This window comes from Lagopus leucura, unplaced genomic scaffold (genome assembly GCF_019238085.1).
Source record: "Lagopus leucura isolate 7727_CA_CO unplaced genomic scaffold, USGS_WTPT01 Super-Scaffold_1, whole genome shotgun sequence".
NCBI lineage: Eukaryota > Metazoa > Chordata > Aves > Galliformes > Phasianidae > Lagopus > Lagopus leucura.
In genome coordinates, this window is record NW_024962250.1 from 23,769,117 (window position 1) to 23,789,723 (window position 20,607).

General features: G+C 33.8%; 1 protein-coding gene across 4 annotated transcripts in view; it reads right to left on the minus strand.

Moving 5' to 3' along the window:
* The window catches only part of CEP128 (centrosomal protein 128), a 95,524-nt gene that overhangs the window by 23,263 nt on the left and 51,654 nt on the right, over window positions 1–20,607 (minus strand). For all 4 annotated transcript variants that reach the window (XM_042872953.1, XM_042872944.1, XM_042872962.1 and 1 more), the window contains exon 19: window positions 3,853–3,902. In XM_042872953.1, coding sequence (XP_042728887.1) covers window positions 3,853–3,902 — 50 coding nt within the window. The remainder of the gene's footprint in view (window positions 1–3,852; window positions 3,903–20,607) is intronic.

Sequence of the window (20,607 nt, forward strand, 5' to 3'; positions counted from 1 at the left end):
ACCACCATGTAATGTATTTGGAAATCTATCACAGATTATTTATGCATTATCAATATATATATATGTCCAAATTAAGACTATTTTGTCAAATTTTTTATATTTGTGTGTCACTAATTTCAAAGCAAATTAAAATGGCTTGCAATTGTTTTCACAGAGAACATGCATGCAGTTGAATATTGCAATCATGCATATTACAATATTTTCAAGAAAGCCATAGTTTGAACCATGGAACAACTTACACAGAAAGGAAGGAGAAAACCTTAAAATCATAGGCCTTAACATCAAATGACATAATAAAAGAAGTGAGGTTATTTGAAAGTGAGAATATTGAAAATGTTCCAGACTCCTCAGAAGAAAAAAATATATACATGAATATGAGAGTACATGTAACAACAGAGTGAGCATACGTGTAATGAGAGCATAGATATTTTCATATTTAATTATATAAACTCACCCAAATTTGCGTATAACACAGAAACTCTAATAAAAAATATGAAATCATTTCAAGATGCAGAACTAAGAATACAGTGATATATTCTTGTATTGGTCTCTGACCTTTTAATCCCTATATCAAAGAACAGCATATATTTACATAAAAAACTCAATCCTCACCATATAATACAAGACCACAATGAATATTGTATTGAAATATAAAAAGATTCATATCTTCCACTTTATGAAGTATTATTTTGCCTTTGCCATGCCAAGTTGCAATCCAACATATTCCCTAAGTGGAAGCCAAAGTGAAAACTGCATGTTCAAGAATCTTCATAAAAGTGTTCCTTTCTCACTGTCAGCTGAGGGCATTGCAGAAGCACTAATTTTACTTCTCTCTATTTGAATGAGAAATATTGGTTATTTTCTGGATCTTTAGGTAACTGTAAACATATTGCTTCCTCAAAAGGAAATGGGAGCAAAATTAATTCTATTTATTTAGAACCTGTTAAGCTTCATTAAAATCCCCTCAAAAATGAGTAAACTAAAAATACAATGAAAACCACATCTCTAACTCTGGGTAATATTCCAGGTAACTGATGCAGAGACATTGCAAAGAACCTAAAGATATCCTTGATCATAATTTGCCCACAGCAATGCACTAATTTCTCATACTTTTCCTTACACCTCTAGCTTTTCTATGACTATGGTCAGTGTTCAAGGTTCAAGTATGAAGAAATAACTCTCTCAGTCATGGTACTGACTGATCGCAATTGTTTGTCCATAGTATAAATGATAATTTTTCTGCCTACCTGTTTCCTCAACATGCTTTTTACACAGAGTCTATTTAGATTAAAAAAAAAAAAAAAAAAAGCATAAAGAATTTATATTCTTCATACAATTCTCTGTATATATGAGATGCTTATTAAGACAGGATCATAGAAATTGTACACAAAAAGATATCAGCAATCTCCTAGAGAAGAATGAACTGGTCAGGCCATAATATCTGAGAAATCTTATTCAAGCAGGCTATAAGCCTCTGGAGCAAGAGTATTATTTATACACTAGTGGTCATTCATATGCGAAATAACTAACTTCCAGCAGTCTACTTCAATTAAAGCTTTCATTCATTACTAACTAAACATATGCTTTGCTGAACTGGGACTCAGGGGAAAAAAAAAAGAAGAGCCATGCCACCTGGTCTACAAGAGTGCAAGTTTCAGCTTTAGGAAATGCTACAGTTAAAGGAACTCTCACCTCCACTTCCTATGCTTCGTATACTGAGGTACAATAGCATGGGGATTATAAAATTGAATCATATAATGGTTTGGGCTGAATCTTAAAAAACATCTAGTTCCAAATGCCTGCCTGAGCCAAGTTGCCACACACTACATCGGGCCCAGAGCCCCATCCAGCCTGGCCTTGGAAAGCTTTCAGGTATAAGGCATTCACAGCTTCTCTGGGCGGTCTGCTCCAGCACCTCACCAACCCAGATAAAAACTTTCCTCTTAATACTGAATCTAAATCTCCTCTTAGTGTTAAACCATTTCCCCTTGCCCTATCACTGTATGCCTGTGTAAAAAAATAGCTTCCATCTTTTTTTCTATAAACTCCCTTTAAGTACTGGAAGGCCACAATGAGGTCTCCCCAGAGCCTACTCTTCTCCAAGCTAAATAAACTAAACTCCTTCAAGCCTTTCTTCATAGGAGAGGTGCTCCAGCCCTTTGATCACCTCCTCTTGACTTACTCCAACAGCTCTACATCCTTCTTGTGTTTGGGCTAGCAAAGCTGTAAATATTCCACCACTATAAAATTAGAATATAGAAGAATGAAGTACACCAGATTGGGAAACCATTTTGAAACATATTGATGGTTCTGGACAAATTACTATCTAGAAAAATAATTTATGCTCTTGCTAAGTACTTCCTGAAAGCATGTGCATTTGAAGAATTAAAAACTGCTATGAAGCACTCAAGTACAAATAGAGCAGACAGAGCAGTACAAGTGACACACCTAAACAGAATGGCCAGTTAGTGAAGGACATAGTTGACAGACCATCAGAAATACACACGTGCACACAAGACGTTCATTTGATGGAACATTTCTCCAGTATAACATTACTCCTTATTCAGTTGGAAGGAACATAATTAGAACAATTTGTCAACTATAGTGCTTCACAGGAAAGTAGATACAGAATTGCTTCACATGAAAGGCGATCATTTTACATTGATGTAACTAGATATGCACCTGTGTAAACTGCTTGCGCAGACAAGCTCTCAGCCCTGTTGAACTTGAGCTGCCAGAAAGCTAAGCCAAATTTTTTGTTTGAGCAGGAAACAGCTGGATTGGTGTGTTGTGTAACCTTTGGGTCTCGCAACTTCTCTCTTTTTACCGGATCAAGCTGTTTCTACACTAAGCTTTTGATATTTCTAGCCCGCAAAACACATTATATTTATTATATGAGCAGAGTCAGCATACCTTAAAACTCCTATGGTCAAAAATCAGGTCAATAAATAATTTCATTTTCCTTAATAGTCATTCAGCTTCCTCATAAAAATTCTGTTCCCACTAACCTTACAGGATCCTCCTCCACTGATATATTCTTCACGTTGTATATAAACTTTCTTACACTGGGTATTGCTTGCTCTAATTTTTTGTTAATTTTTTTTTTCCCCTCCACATTCTGAACAAAACATGTATTACCCTTATAACTTCCCAAGTCTCACTACTGAGACATTCCAGTTTGGTTTTGCATTCCTAGACATTTTCATTTCAAAGGAGTATATGTTTTCTTTGACTGTAATGCTTTAATACTATTCCAGAACTGAGACTAGGCTCTCACTGTGAAAGCACAAATGTAAAGTAAATGTTACAGATGCTACACAATGACAATTTAATATATTGCATCAAGCTCTAGCATATATCAACTAATCTTTTCTTTCTCAGAAAAGTAATGATGAACACTGAATGTTTCAGAGGTTTTAAACACCTCAAATATTTTACTTTCAGTTTTATCTGGAGACACAGAAGAAAGCAACATACCCACAGAATCTAACTCAACCAATGAAGTAGAATTTAAAGCATTTCTGCAATTCTGTATGTAGAGTTGCACCACAACTATTTCCATGTAGTTTCAGTGAAGACAGCAGTAAGAACAGAACTTCAGTAAACACTGTGACATAAAAGAACCATTCTTTTCACAGAAGACTAGATTTATTAATTGGAGAGTGCTAATTACTTTAATCTTTTCTAATGTGCAACTTAAATGTGCGGAGAAACTCAACTGTGAGTTTTATAAGCTACCAGGTTCTTGTTTGGTTACATGCATTTCCCATGCTGAATTTAAGATACAGAATACAGCTTATTAATTTCAAGGGCAATAAAAAATGTAGCTCCTTAATTATATAAAAGGCATACCTGGAGAGCTCCCATTTCTTCCTCTCTTCTGAGCAACTTCTCTCGTAGCTCTGTAAAATAAAAAATGAAACTCATAAATTCCCCTTCTTGTCTTATAGCCTGACAGAAAAGGTACTATGTAAAATAGTCAGTGAGGTGTTTTGTTTTGTATAACATTTCTTTTAATCTGATTATACTAACTGATGAACTGTATCAGTGATACAGTTATTTTCAAGCATGACACTAATAAACACTCAAAAGATGATAGTTTAAGTAATTATAAGACTTATTTCCCTGTAGTTAAATCAATCGTTTAGTATATAGATTTGAATTTTAAAAATGAAGAAATTCACTCTGCAGAATTTCAAATTCTGAGTGTGGGTTTGGACAAGTGGTAGCCTTGCATGATTTCCTTGAGTATACTTCAGCATTATAATTGAGTTGGTAAAAATTAATGTCATAATACTAGCTTTAAAAAACAAAAGAGAGAGAAAAAAAAGAGGAACACATATGTGTAAAGGGTGTGTGAAATAGAAGGTTCCTCCACTTGACCAAAAAAGATTCATGTACTCAACTTAGCTTTATTTGAATTATAATGCACCATTTGACATCCCATTTTAATGACATTATTGTTCTGAGCAAAAAGAATATTACTACAAGGTTCTTTTCAAATAAGTTTTATGAAAGGTAAACTGAAGAAACTTCTGCTAATGGTCTCTAGACTTGAAAGGTCTCTATCTGAAATTATTTATTTTCAGAATGAACTCCCTATACTGTATCACTGCCTAAATTGTCGGTCCTGCAGAATACTTCATAAAATTCTGCACAAGAAAGGCAGATAGGTGTTAAGGTGATGTAATTTAACTGATAATATGTTCCTACATTATAAATTTGCCCTTTATGACCATATATTTTAGAAACAAGTTTTGTATCAAAACTCATGATTCCATTTAATGCCTCATGTAAGAAAACAAAGATAAAACAAAAAATAGATTAAATTAAATTAAAGCAACATATATTAAGCAGCTTTGTAAAAGTGTCTCTTAAAAATGCAGCATACTTCAACATTCTTTTAAATATGCCTACTCTTAAGGACAAAATATTTTTGCCTAGTTGACCTCAAAAGTTCAGTTTTACAAATTGCATGAAATGTAAAATATTTCCAATATTTAAATACTTATGGGGAAAAAAAAAAAAAAAAAATATTCAGTTTCGGAAAATAACATTACAGTGAAAAGATAGAGAAATGTTGTGCCATAAGAAAAAGGTAACATTAACAAAGATAATCATTATCCCCAGTGAAGGCTCCTTAAATTCATGCACTGAACACTCTCTGAGTTTCTCTAATGACACCTTTCTTTCTTAAAGGCAGTGGCTCTGTGCCATGAGTTTCTACATTTCTCAGCAATCCTGCTGTAACTACCTTTCAGTCCAAGGTAACCACAGGGTTCCAAGTAATATATCTTCATTTTCATGGAGCACAGAACCCATCAATTTATAGATTGTCTGGAATAATCAGCAGTAAAGGAAAAGCATTACAGAAGCTACCTTGGGCATCAATGTTTCTTCCCAAAAATGGAAAAAGATGAGAGAAATGTTTTTTAAAAATAAATATATTAATCAACTATTTCCTATTTTTTATTTCTAGCTCAATAAGATGCACAAAATCCTATGATCAGTTATAAGCTAAAGTCATTCAAAAAATCAAACATCAGTTGCATTATTAATAGTCAAAATCAAGAGCTTGTCAGAATACCTTGTGAAAAATTGAGGATCATACTTTTGCATAGTTCTACAGAATGAACAATGGTTACATGACAAATCTTCTAAGGTTCCTATCTGATTTAGCTGGAGCATCAGTGAACACAGGATGAGTTCCCTGACATCATACCGCAGGTTTATATTTATCCAATAAAAATTCCAGGAAATACAAAAGTTACAATTTAAAACATTCCATACCAATGACCTCTTTTCACAGTCTGTCTGATACAGAAACATAAAACATTGCAAAATTTTGCAAATATTAAACTAGACGCTATTAAATATATTCTATAGAAAGTTAGGATTTGCTGTTATTCAGAACTTAGACTAAAATATAAAAAGAAAACGTAGTTCAACTCCTTTACACTGGAAGCAATAAGCTGGGAAACAAGATATTGAATCTATAAAACCCTGACAATTTGAATTAAAAATCAGAGGTTTATTTCAGAAAGACACTGAATAAATTATAATTTGGTATCTGTCAATTCACAACCTCTCTCATCAAAGAAGAAGGCACAAACACAAAATTGTGTACATGTGGCACATGTACACAAAATTAGTTCTTCTCATAGTCACAAGCATATAGCTGTAGAAACAAAGGACTCTCAAATGTATAAGACTTGTTTACTCTGAAGTTGACATTTGCACTTCAGTTCAGTTCCTGATACATAACTAAGATACTGTAAGCTAAGTAAGATAGTTTCAGCCATCTGAAAAAGCAACAGATTACACAGAAAGCTGTACAGAAATTCATACAGCACTAAAAAACATCTGTCCATGAGACACTGTGGTTGGCAGAATAGCTTCCTAAGTCCCACTAGATTTTGACTGACTGTAGTGGAAGTTCAGCCAAGTAGCTTAAATGTAGTCATCTCCGTTTAGATAGCAATTTCAAAATGAATCTCACCACTAATTTCCCTGAATAAAATTTATCTCTGATGGAATAATAACAAGAACATATATATTGTATATTGGGAATTTGATTCTCTGCATTAGTTCTACCACCTGTGAAATGGAAAGTATGTAATTAGCAACCTAATGAAACTATAATTTCATTTGAAAAATAAAAACTTTCCAAATATAATGTTAAGCATTTTTAACAAGCTGCATATTTAAAAGAACATAGCCAAAGAAACAGACTTCACCATTAGTGGGTCAGTCAATGAGGAAGGCCATTACGCAAGCTTTGCATAATTATGTTATGGTACTCAAAGGGTAATCGCAATATTTCTATGATGTGGCACTAGAACAAGGAATCTAGGTTATTGTAAGAAAATAACAGCAGCTTAGAGAATAGTGTCAACACATATTTTTGTTCCATCAAGCTAAAATGAGCTCTTCCACAAAACACCTCAGGAATTTGTAATACATTAATAAAGATATTTTTGATCTCCCAGGTTTGCAACCTTGACAATTTGTACTTCATGTTTCAAACTTATGGACAAGCTCTTGAGAAATCACTTAATTAGATATCTTTCAAAATTGCTTTTATCAGAATTTGCAGTAGATTTATTTCACACATTTCCAGTGATTTTTACTTCAAATACACAACCTGTGGTTTTCAATCATCATTCAGATACATCACCCAAAGAGCTGCTGAAAAGATAGTGCAACATTCCTGCAGGTGCACAAGGCAGCCAAGCAGATTTCCACCAAGCGTGAAGGAATTTTCAAGCACCTGCATAAACCAATTTTTCCTCAATTAAGAATTTACTTGAGTATACTTACACATCAAAGTTTAATCATATATTATGCCACTTATAAGGTCTTCACATAATGATTCTGACATTAAGGCACTATTTTTGGAGGGGGTGAATTAAGCTGTTTCTAAGTGAATTACTTTAAACGTGTGTATCGTGAAAAAATTTGCTTGTCACTTGTTCAGAGAGATCTGCAGTTTTGCCCTGTACCTGTGTTAGCATGGTTCTGATGTATGGCTTCACAGCATCCTGACACAGGTCCAGGAACACTGGATACTAGAAGTTGTTTCAGCAAGTCTGGACATTTGTGCAGCCAAGCTGAACGCTACAAATCATCCTGGCACTAATTACACCTGAGACATAAAACAGTATTGAGACTCGCTTCAAATGACTAATTGAAATAGTTCGTGTAAGCCACTAAGGGAATTTCTATATAAAAACATCATCTTAAAAGAACTATACGGAAAAACGTTTTTATTGGAAACTTAATTTTTGCTAGTAAAGAACAAGGCCCATAAATTTAAAGCATTCCCTATTGTGCTTGTATAATCCTAAGTGAGATATCCTTTTAAATGGGAAACTGCATCACTTGAATGTAAAATAGAGTACTTCTAAAATATAAGGTATTACTATTCTGCTGGTTCATCCCCATCATATTCATATTTATTATTTAGATTTATATTAAACCTTTAAGTACGAATAAAAGGTAGACAGAATGAAAATGAAATATCATGCTCCTACTAGATTCTCCACATCTCCAAACTACAGTATTTCACCTATCATAGACTTTCCCCTTTTTTCAGTATTTAGTCTGTGCAGTCTTCAGATCATAAATTATTTTAGCACATCTACAGTACACATTACAGTAATAATAAATTTTTAAAAATTCTTAAAATTTAAATGATTTTTTAACAGCCTTTCCAACGGCACATTGTTCATGAACATAAAGGGTTTTTTTATGCAAAGATTCCCTATTTTGTTTAATCATTGCATATTTTTAAAAACATTGAACTGAAGAACAAAAAAATTATGGTGATATATTTTTTTAACTCGTGAATAAAGATAAAGCAGGAAGAAACTTCAACTATATTTTCTTTGGAATTATATTCAGAAGGTTAGTAGTAGACGTGACCAAACTCAATGGTCACTGTATTTGACTGGATTGTGCTTTTTTTTTTTTTTTTTTTTTACCTGCAGCTCTGCTAACCCTAAAAAGTCTCAAGTGAATTTTAATACTTGTTACAGTTTTCTAACATGTGAGCAAATGGTTATATTAACACTGGTCACATTAGACAGTCTTTAAATATTATAATTCAGATATCACCACTGTAATGACTGCAGTGCTCATAATGAGCACAGATAAACTACCTGTTATCTGTGTCTAAATCAACAGCATCCTCATAAACATGGATATAAATATATAAAAAAATTCTCTTCTGCTAAATTATGTTCCTTAATGAATTCTCACAATGTATTAGCTGCTGTAGTCTTTAGTAATAAAGAACTTGGAAATGGATATAGATGACAGAAAATTTGGCTGATATTTTTTAATAAATGAATTCATTTTTTGGTATACAATGTGTTATTTTTGCTATGAAACATGGCAATAGTTTCTTAAATCTACAATGGTGTGTTTGTTTGCATGAACCTGAAGCAATACCCACAGTCATAACAGAGAAAGGAGAAAAGGCATCTGAAGTTAAGAGACAAGTTCAGACTCCCTACAAAGAGACTTATTGCTATTCAGGAAACTGAACATACTGTGCTTTCTTTCTACTCCCTGAAGTTTAGGAATGTTTTGGATTTTTTTTTGTTTTGTTTTGGTTTTTTTTTTTGTTTTTTAATGCAACTTTTCCACGTTCACATCTCCAGTGCTTGCCTGCCCTGTATTCTTTTTCGTACAAAAAATTCCTTTCATTTGCCCCTAGAAGCTATTCTCATTACTTCTAACCTGCCATTTTCTGAACTATTACAGCATTTGACTTAAAATTCATAAATGAAAGTTAATACTATAAGAATGCACATGAAATTTCTATGTAGTACAAAATAGGTAGTGAAGATCTCTAATGTGTTGTCAGTATAGTTCATAGTAGTAGTATCTGAATGCTAGAGTTTATATTTTCGATATACATATTTCAATAGACAGAACATTATGTGGAATTGCTGTTAACACCTTTACATGTCAAATATGGCTGTCTTGAAATACTCAAGAATGTAAAATTGATAGAAGAAAGCATGAAAAATCAATACTGCTGCTGCCTTTGCCTTCCCCTCAGATTAGAGCTTTAGCTTTGAACATTGTCCTGTGTAGTTACACTTCAGCACTTATTCAACACAAAATCCAAACCACAAACAATTTTTTTTTTTTTTTTTTAAGTACAAGATGGGCTTTCCTCATGAGAAAGGATTCTTAGTGTCATCAAATATATTAAGATATTATTTGAATTTCACTGCTGGGAAAAGCAATTTCAAACTTCACCTTACTTATCACCAAGCATACGTATCCACAATAGAACATACATTAATTTGTAAATAAATAAATAAATAAATAAATACTGAAATGGATGTCAAATTATAAAATCTCTAACACTTTCTTCACACTCTCCTTACGCTGGCATTTTCTGACTGCAGTCAGAGAAGTGTCTTCTCACTTAAAACTATGCAGAGCTTCCCATTGGAGAAAAAAAAAAAAGATGAAGAACACTAAAAAAGAAAGGTAATTGAGGAAAACAAAGGAGGACATTAAGATCAACAGAATTTAGAATTACTTTGACATTCCAAAAACTTCAAGACAACATAAGTCACACTGAAAATGTCTAAGTAAATAGAAAATATCCTCCTTAATTATTTCCAACTATCTTTTCAGTTATTTGCAGTTAAACTGTTAAAATACACAAATTACTGACTGAAGTAATCAAAGAAAACGTCAAATATGACACATCACAGTAAAAAAGAAGAGATCCCTTTGATACTAATCTACTACATTTACTGTGAAGGAGAGAATAATAGTAAGGTGAACTGAAGCAGTTACTGGTCTTTTTTTTTTTTTTTTTTTTAAATTTGGGCAAGATCTCCTTCACATAAGAAAATTTGTTAGGTGAAGATGCCGTAAATCAAGTTAGTAAACAGTTTTTAGAAACCACACTGATATATTCAGCTCTATAAGAGACTGAGGAATAGCTCTTTTTCTTCTACAGGTTTGGAGGAGCATGAATTTGACAACCTGTGAGAAACAAAATCTCCAGTAGAAGCTGAAATAAAAATGTTAATGATGAGTTAAGTGTGATCACCCATACATCAGAAAAAGTACCTGTAAAAGGATGCGAATAAATGTATTAGGTTTTGCCTTTCCATTCACCAACCTCTTGCTGACCTGTGAATCATTCAATTTTAAGTAAATGCAGATACCATTTCCTTGCTAAATTACTACCACTAAGCATCTTGTGAATATTATCAATGCTTCTAAGGCATTAATGCCACAGTGTTTCACTAATGACTTGATTCTACTGTGTAGAATAGATGCTGTAAACTCAGCTGAAGTGCTGCTGGTTCTAAGTTCCCCAATTCCACAAGATGAAGCCAGATCCCATCATAAACTGCATTTGCTAAAAAGCATGAATGCTTTTGCTCTCTGCTTCTGGTCCTGCATTTCTTTTACACACTTTGCTCCAGCTGTAATATTTGCTGGACATCCATATAGGACAATTGAGTTTATTACAATGGGAAAAATCTACACTGAGGAAAAAAGGTTAACACATGGTTAATAGTGAGTAAAACACAGTTGCAAAGGAGCTCAATGATAAGCCAACACAAAATAAGGGAAGGAGTAAGAAATATCAGTTGGAGTGGTAGGGAAGGAAGAATTTAGCTTTTTGTCTGCATCAAGACATTAAATGGCCTAGCTGAATGTGCAACTGTAGTCTGACCCACTAACTCCTGATCTACTGAGGGATGCCCCTGCCCATGGCAGTGGGATTGGAACTAGATGATTTTTAAGGTCTCTCTCAACCAGAGCCATTCTATGATTCTATCTCATGATCGTTTTAGATTTCAGCATGAGCTGCAATCATGCCTCTGGATACAGTGCAGAGCTATTCAGACTGACTGATCAATGGCCTTTTTTTCTCCATATTTTTTATTTGAAAACATATTAAGCAGAAAATAAATCAGCATTACATAAAACAAAATATGATAAGAAATATTCTCACAGTCATGTCATCAGAATTGCTGCTGTTTTAGACAGAAAATACAGTTGAAAGTTTTCTGTCACTGCATACAAAACAATCTTTTGCAATTTTCTCCTGAACGCAGAAACATTTCCTTTCTGATGATGAATAAAACCTCCCTAAAGTACATAGGAAGAAACAGAAACTTAATTTGTTTTCATTCGCCAAGTGCAAGCATGAAAAGATAATTTGTCATTTCTTGTTTTAGAAAATTATGTTGATATGTTTATGGGCACAGCAGCTACATAAAAATTATGGTATGGCATATATAAATGACAAAACAGGAAATTGAATGCTACTTTCTTGAGTGAGTTCTCTGACTTAATATCCTAGGTTTTTCTTTTTCTGATGTTTATTATCCCAAACATATTTATGCATATCCACAAATTTCCTTTTGGCTGTATTTGAAAGGCAGTTGCATATTTTAATACCCAAAAATACAGAGAACTGATTTTGGATCTAACAGCTAAGGGCAAGTCAAATAAAGGTAAAAAGTTTTCTGAAGCAGCTAGCACAGTTCACTTGAATTGCAGGAACTAGGCAAAATGAGGAAGGCAAACAGCTGCAACACAGAAAGGTTTTCTAGCTGAGGACACCTATTACTTGATGTCAGTAAATCATTGGAGCTTAGAAAGGCCACAACATTTTCAGTGAAGGACAGCAGGTAAGATACAAAGCCCAAAAGGTATTGATCCCAATATTAAATTTCCCTACCCATCTCAGAAAAACGGAGACATTTTAGCTGGCTGGGCAATTTAATAAATAGTCAGGATAAAAAGTGCATTCAAAAAGTTATAGCTTTATGACACTTTGTCCTTAATAAATACTGAAACAAAGCTGTTAATTCTACCTGGTAGCCCAACGAGAACACTACACCCCAAAAACCTTCTAAGAAAGCATTTACTTCAGCTAAAACACATAGTACTCCACCATCAGAAAACTTTCCAAAATTCTTAGAAATTCTTTCTTCATAATTAAATAGCCATTAGCAAACACAGTTAATGCAACTCACAGTTACATTGCACCTTATCTCCCTCTCTCTTATCTTTAGCTTGGCTTCAATGCCTTTCCTTGATTAGAAATCCTGTTGTTACACTGCTACGTGGAAACTGATGAGATTTAACAACTCAACTGACAAATATTTTAATTTTCAACTGGTGACAATTCACTTTTTTATCTAAAATCCTATTTTGAAAATTGTAAATGCAATAACGTATTATTCTCTCCATGGAATCACTAGAAAAAGGCCATACTACAAAATTTTAGTAAATTTTTCAGAGAAAAGCATTTAATAAAATAATAAAAATTGAGAAAAAATATTGTTCTAAACTTTTTTCAAAAAACAAGGAAGAAAGGAAAATGTTAAGTTGCTTTTGCTTTTTAGAAACTGTTTTGTGCTTTTAATTGAGAGACTGTACCCTTTTCCACAGATTCCATAATTTCTCTCCTCTTTGTCTAGCAAAATTTCATGTTATGTGACATTTTCGCTGCCAGCAATTTACTTTAAAATATATTTCATGCAACACAAGGAGCAGGATTTTGGTTTTGTTTTTTATTCCTCTGTGTGACAATGTACACAATAAACAATAAAAATAATGTACAAATGAACACAGACAGATTTCAGTTTCAAAATAACCTTGAAAGTTAATTCTGCTATGTTTATCTAACAAGTTTTCTGACAGCATCTTCTCCAGCTCTATTCTTTACTAACTAACTCAATCAATTATTGAGTTTCCCACTGAATAAGAACTGCTTGACATTGCAAATGTCTGTCTTACAGCCATCTTTCTTAGTAGGTTAGGAAATTTAGTCCAAAGAGCAACAGTATTATTACTTCTTCTGGAATAAAATCCCTTTCTCTTGCATCTTACTGGCCTTTGCTGAGACAGTGCAAAGATGCCTTTAAAGCCATTTACTTAATCCAAAACAGACAGAATTGTCTGTTACAGGCCCATATCAAGTTTTGGAAAAAAAATAATGTGAGATATGCAACTCAAAGGTGGTCCACATATGCACTACACCAGGAAAGTACTGAATTTATGCAACCAAATTTAATGCACAAAGACCTGACACAACATGATCTTGACCCGGAGACTTAAAACTCTACAGTCACATTGGTGATTCAGATAAAGGAAGAAGCTACACAGCTTCTGAAGGTTGGAGCTTATGAGCACGCCCTAATTACAGCTGGTTCCTATATCAGTGGACTGATATCATTATTGCTGATCTTTCTTTCAATACCAGATGCAGCATGAGCAGTTCTTGTATCTGTCCAACACTTTAGTAGTACAACTCATGTAAGTTAGGTTATTAGAAGCCAGCAAATTATAATCAATTTGCACTAATTCCTAGATAAACCAATAAAAAGAAAACAAATTATTTTCAAAAACTAGATGTTTAGCAACAAATAAAACATGCACCAAATCATATTTAGTTCCAGTTTACCATTTGTTGAAATAAAAAAATCACAAATTTGTGAACTAAAAATATTTTACATTAGATTCAAATCCTATTACATCAGTTTAGAACGTGGAAATTGTATAATCATATTGTTAAATGCTGTTCAGATATGCCATTGATTCTCAGTTACCACTAGGATGAAAAATGTTCATTGTTATATAGTAATAAAAGCGTCTTTATTATAAATAATTATTTGAAAATCATAACTTCCGTCCCTGCAACAAGCATAATCTGTTGATTACAGCAAGACTGCAAAAAATTATTTTAAGCTAATCAAGGTATTTCAGTAATCACAATCCAAAATGTTTTAAGAACAGGTCAGAATAGGAGTTTCTGTGTCAGTATAGGATAAACACAATACATTTTAAAATACACTTATTCTCCTTACAGTTAACTTATTTCATTATTACATCTTACGTTATATCAGAAGTTGGTCTGAAGATGTTATGCTACATACCATATCATAGAATCACAGAATCATAAAATGACCTGGGTTCAAAAGGACCATAAAGATCATCTAGCTTCAACCCATCTGCCACAGGCAGGATCACCAACCTCTAGACCAGGCTGTCCAGATCCACATTCAGACTGGCATTGAATGCCTCCAGGAATGGGGCATCCACAACCTCCTTGAGCAACCTGTTCCAGTGTGTCACCACCCTCCGTGTGAAAAACTTCTTCCTAATATCTAATCTAAATCTCCCCATCTCAGTTTAAAACCATTCCCCTTGTCCTATCACTATCCACCCTTGTAAACAGCCATTCTCCCTCCTGTTTATAAGCTTCCTTCAAGTACTGGAAGGCCACAGTGAGGTCCCCTTCGGAATCTTCTCAAAGTTAAACAAGCCCAGTTCCCTTAACCTTTCCTCATAGGAGAGGTGCTCCAGCCCTCTGATCATCTTAGTGGTCCTCCTCTGTACTCATTCCAAGAGCTCTGTGTCTTTTTTGTGCTGGGGGCTCCAGGCCTCAACGCAGTACTCCAGAAGAGGTTTCATAAGAGCCAAATAGAGGGGGACTTTCACCTCCCTCACTTCAAAATAAAACATAACCCAACACAGTCCCTTTAACATTCTTGAAAACTATCAGCTCAGTAAACTTAGAAAATGAAGTCTCTTGTTTATCCAAAATAAGCATGAAGGTATGCAATGCAAAATTCCTCCAAGGTCCATCACAGAGGTCATGCTCTTTGTAAAAGGAGCAACTAGTATCATTCCTTAAGAACTGAATAGGAAAAAATAGATCACCAAACAACTATAAGATCATGACACAACCCACTTCCTTCCTTAGACTGATCCAAGCAAGAATGAGTTCAAAGACAAAAGACTTTGTTAGCCTCTGACAGTTGGAGATCATACTGCCTTTTTCCCTTTTCTCCTTTTGATGAATTGTAATTTCTCCCCTTGATAATTATGAAAAATGCTCATTCCTTAGAGAAAATCTTTTGACAGAAATAGTCTTTTTTCTACTCATGAATCACAGGTGTGAACAAAATACAGCTTCTGTTGCTTCTAAACAACATAGTTGACTGTCATTGACACCACCTCCTTAACACTATCCTGTGTCAAAACAGAGATAAGAAAAACATTCTAAACTCATCTTCCTTGAAAGTCACAGCATCTCTTAACCTAGCAGTGGGATGCAAAATACAATGCTGAACAAAGTGTTACAAAGGCGTAACAAAAAGTATTGAAGAAGAAATGCTGCTACTCTTAATGCATTACTAATGAGGGACAAAGGTGTATGCAGAGGAGAAAATTTCCGCTGCATTTTTTAAAAGAGTAATATTTTCAGTTTCTGATTCTGAAATTACTTTTAAAAGTGGTCATTTTATAATCTATTAAACTCGAGATTATGTAAGTTAATTCTGTCCTATCAGATCTTCTCCAATGAAAAACATGTGCTGTAGATTCCAAGGACATTGCACTCAAATAAAGTCACAGAATCACAGAATTGTAGGGGTTGGAAGGGACCTCCAGAGATCATCGAGTCCAACCCCCCTGCCAAAGCAGGTTCCCTGCACCAGGTCACACAAGTAAGCATCCAGGCAGGTCTTGAACATCTCCAGAGAAGAAGACTCCACCACCTCCCTGGGCAGCCTGTTCCAGTGCTCCGTCACCTCACTGTAAAGAAGTTCTTGCGCACATTTGTGCGGAACTTCCTAAAATGTTTTCTCCCAGGCCTTCAATAAACTGCGATTATACTTTGCAAGTGGAAATGTTTCTCCCTCAGTACACCTAGCCATCCTTTTCAGAAGATGATATTCTGAGTGCTTCAAAACAACAAAGACATAGTATTTATTGGGCAAGGAGTCCAATTAAAATCAGAGAGAAGAATTTTTGCTTAGTTTCATGAAGTATGTACAATACATACACTGATAAAGATATGCATAAAGTACATAAATCTTCCAGAGTCTATTTTTTCAATTTTTTTTTTTTTAATCTTTCTGTTACTCAATCTATTTCCTAATTAAAATGATTTTCTTGTTTACAGTCAGCATTAAGAGTAAGTACTGGTGACCAAAGCTCTATTCAGAGAGAAGTTATTCATACTGAAATAGAACTGAAACTTCAGTTCTCCAAATATGCAATATCATTAACTTTGGGGAATAAAGAGTTTTAAAGAGAATGTCAGCTGAAAGGATACAAAAGATGTTGAACAAATCAACAAGCTACACTGAAAAGTATATTCTAACATAGCATGACAAATCTGAGGCACACACATAGCATTAGTTCTAACATTAAAAAAATGTATTTAATATAATGTACTGTATATGCAATGTTTAAAATGTAAAAAACAGAAGCTTTGCTATACTGAAGCTCCTAGAAGGTCAAGGTCATGATTTCCGCTCAAATTCCAACATGCATGTATTTTAGTTGAAAATAACTTTGACAACTACAAAAGGTGGGAGGATCATTGAGCCCTTGGCTCAGTTTTATTTTCTGGAATACAGGACAGTATTTAATTAAACAAGCATCATATATTAAAGAGTCTCCTGCGAATTCCAACTTCTACACATTTCAACATATGCCAGGAAAGATTTTCTTGGAAGGCGTATGTTCCAGAAAAAGATAGCCTTTTCTTTTAATCACCTACTTTAACAACACAACATCTACAGGATTTGCTGCCTTCAGAAATAAATTCAAGATTATAAGTACTCCAGCACACTGACAAATATGACCAAAACTAGTGAAATCTCAGATAAGATGGAAAAAATCACAAGAGGACAGAGAGATAAACAGGGCCTGAAATCTACAGTCAATTCTATTTGCCTAGTAAATGTATATATACAATTTTTAAAAGAAACAGGATATTTTCTAAGATAATAGCTCCCAAACTGTTGAAGCTATTTATATGAGCTAAGGCTAGAAAAATACATCACTAAAACATTCATAACCAGAAATTAAGAATTTAAATCACACAAGTGTACCTAATGCCTAAACAATAGTAATTTACACTTTAGAAGGAATGAATGAATATGGCAAAATATTTAAAAGGTTTGGGTACATTTTCCAAAATATTGCCATTCTGCTTTTGATGTACAGACAGAGCTGATGTTTACTTTTCATTAAATCAACTAGTAACTTAAGCAGATCTAAGTCTGTAAGATCAGTTAGTGCTCCCAGGCTCAAATATTAACTTTCATTAATTTGACACTTCTACAGAAATTCAAAAAGCAGAGCCAAAAGCCTAAAATCAAGAAAACTCCTAGTTATTCAGAGGATCACAGAATATCCCAAATTGGACGGGACCCAGTAGGATCATCAAGTCCAACTCCTGGCTCTACACAGTTCCACCCAAAAAAATCACACCATATGTCTGAAAGGTTAGTTCAGATGCTTTTCTAACTATGGCAAACTTACTGCCATGATCACTTATCTGGGGAGGATGTATTAGTGCCTGACCACACTCTTGGTGACAAACTTTTCCTGATATCTAACTTGAACAACCTCTGTCACAGTTTCATGCCATTCCCTCAAGTTCTATCATTGGTCACCAGAGAGAGATCAGCGTCTGCCTCTCTGCTCCCCCTCACTTCACAAATGCTTTAGTGAAGAAGGGAAAAGACAATAGACTATGTATTCAAAACTGTTCTAACAAAAAAGAACAGAGAACCTTAACAATAGGAGTAAATTCATTCTTCATTCATTTGCTTCACTCTTGCTTTACCCATCATGTCATTACTGATTGTCTTTGTATTCCCTGTGAGCTACTTCTTCCATTCTTTTAAGTAATAACAGCCAACCAACATCTCTCCTTCATTTGGATTCTCTAACCATTGCTTTCTCCTTACAGTTTAACATCTTTTCTATGGTACTGTGTTCTCCTTTGGGAAAATAGCTTTTCCAGTTTTCTTTTCCAAGTCACTTATATCTACAAGTTTACACTCTATTAGCTGCATCACAGTTAAAAACTGGGCTTTTTGTAAAAGCATTTGAATTTTAATTAGCCATATTTTGTCTTGGAACATAGTTAAGGAAAAAAAAAACACTTTCTAAACATTTAAATGTATCACTTCATAAATCATGCTCTTGGATCTTGCACTAACAGATGTGAATTCTGTTATTTATCTTCTACCAACTTAAAAAGTAATTGATTTGTTGAATGAAAGTCGGTCACCCAAATTTAAAAAAAGACTATGTTTACAAGACTTTGAAGCAGGCAAATTAAATTCACATGGAGATGGTAAGTCCATTAATCTTGCATACACTGTCACATGCACTGTTATTAAAAATCAATGGCACAGCGATTCAAATTCAAAATTGATATAAATAATGGTACAAAAAAGCAATAAATGCGATGTCTGTTCTTGGGCATTAGGTAAAAGAAACGTAGTGATCTCAGGATCCACTTTCTCTACATATCAACAAATTTACTAACACTCCACATTTTGTTATCCTATTATTAGATCTTCTTACTAAACTCACTGATGATAAAAAAAAATGGTTGGCCCACAGACCAATATCTACGAAGGAGGACTGACTAACCAGCCCTTTCATCAACTATCTGTCAAAGCAGCACATTCGTTAATCTAATTTATATTTCTTTTATTTAATAATGTCCTGCATAGGTGAAAGCAATACAGGCTGCCATCTGCCAAAATTATTGGTTAGCTAGTAACCACCAGCTGCCTCATGAAATGAAAGAAATACCAGGAAGCTGGTCTCAGATTACCTGTGGTAAACCTCTATTGTATTTTAATTCCATGTTTCTAATTATTCATTCTATATGTCTGTTCTAAAGCACTGAATACTATTAAAAGTGGAGGACCCACTTTACTGGAAGGTCTGTGTCACCACAGCATCTAAAACTACATAAATACATTGCTATTAGGCAAAGTCATAATTTGAACTGTATTTATAAAGCTCATTGCCTATAAGACCCAATTAAATTAGAATAAGATTAAATAAATCAAATTTGCACTCATGAAGACTATGCTTAAACTGAACCTAATTAATTGGCTTTGTAAATGGAAATTTCTGCTTCCCTTTTTCAATCCTGCAACACAAATTCTGTGGCACTGTCCAAAAACTACATAACAAAAACAAACAAACCGCAATACCAATAAACCACAAAACCAAAGTTTCAGAACTTCAGAAATATCTTAGACAATCTGGAATCAAATTATATCAAGAAAACAAGTGTAATGAATTGATAAAGTAGTTTCTATTTACCTACAAGCAGTGTTGGCTATTTCCCCATAAACAGAATATCCAAACTTAAAAAGCTCTATTATCTCTAAACATGTAAAAAATTAATGATCTTTTAGGAATACTTTCAAATGAAGATTGCAAACGGGATACTTTGGTAAAAATCTATCAAAGCAGCCAAAGCAAGTTAGCTCACTTGATCTCTCCTCAGTTTGGATTGTGCATAATTGCAAGTAACAAACAAATGCTCTCTCTAAATGGAAAGCACAAGATTACTTACTACTTTTTGTGCTTATTGAATAGCATTAATTTTGACCATTCTTGTCAGCTTAGTATTTACTTATAGCTTTGCTTATAGCTTAAAATTAAAATACAGGATATCAATTTTTGAGAAAATCTGAAGAAAATATATGCAACAGAATTAAAAACTAAATAAGGTTTGCTTTATGCACTTAAATTAAAAATGGGCCGGAGGGAGATTATCTTAGCAGATAATTATTCAAAGAACACTAAAACAGTATTAATATTATAGCAGGGTCTTGGAAATAAAACTATAATGAAATGAAAGACAACAATGGGAACATTTAAGCCTGAAAGATCAAAGCATGTTCTCTGTCAATGTTCTCCGTAAGCGGAGGTAGAAAATGCTGGCAGGATCTTACTGCTCCTGTAAAGAAAATAATCTGTATCGTTCTACAAAATATTTACAAAAATGCTTTGCTTTTATTTGTTAATGTTACTCTTGTTTCACTATTGTTTATTTTTGTTTCAATATTTCACAAAACGTTTTCAACAATAATTAAGACAGCCACCAGAAGCTGTAAATAAACTTACTTAAAAGCTCGCACTGACGTGAATCTACACCAAATCTAAATACAAAATGACTAAAAAAACAGACCAAAATGTAGTATTTTGACAAAATATGGGCTCGTCATTATCAGTACTGAGTTCTGAATAAAGGCCAGAACAAAGTTTTAAGAG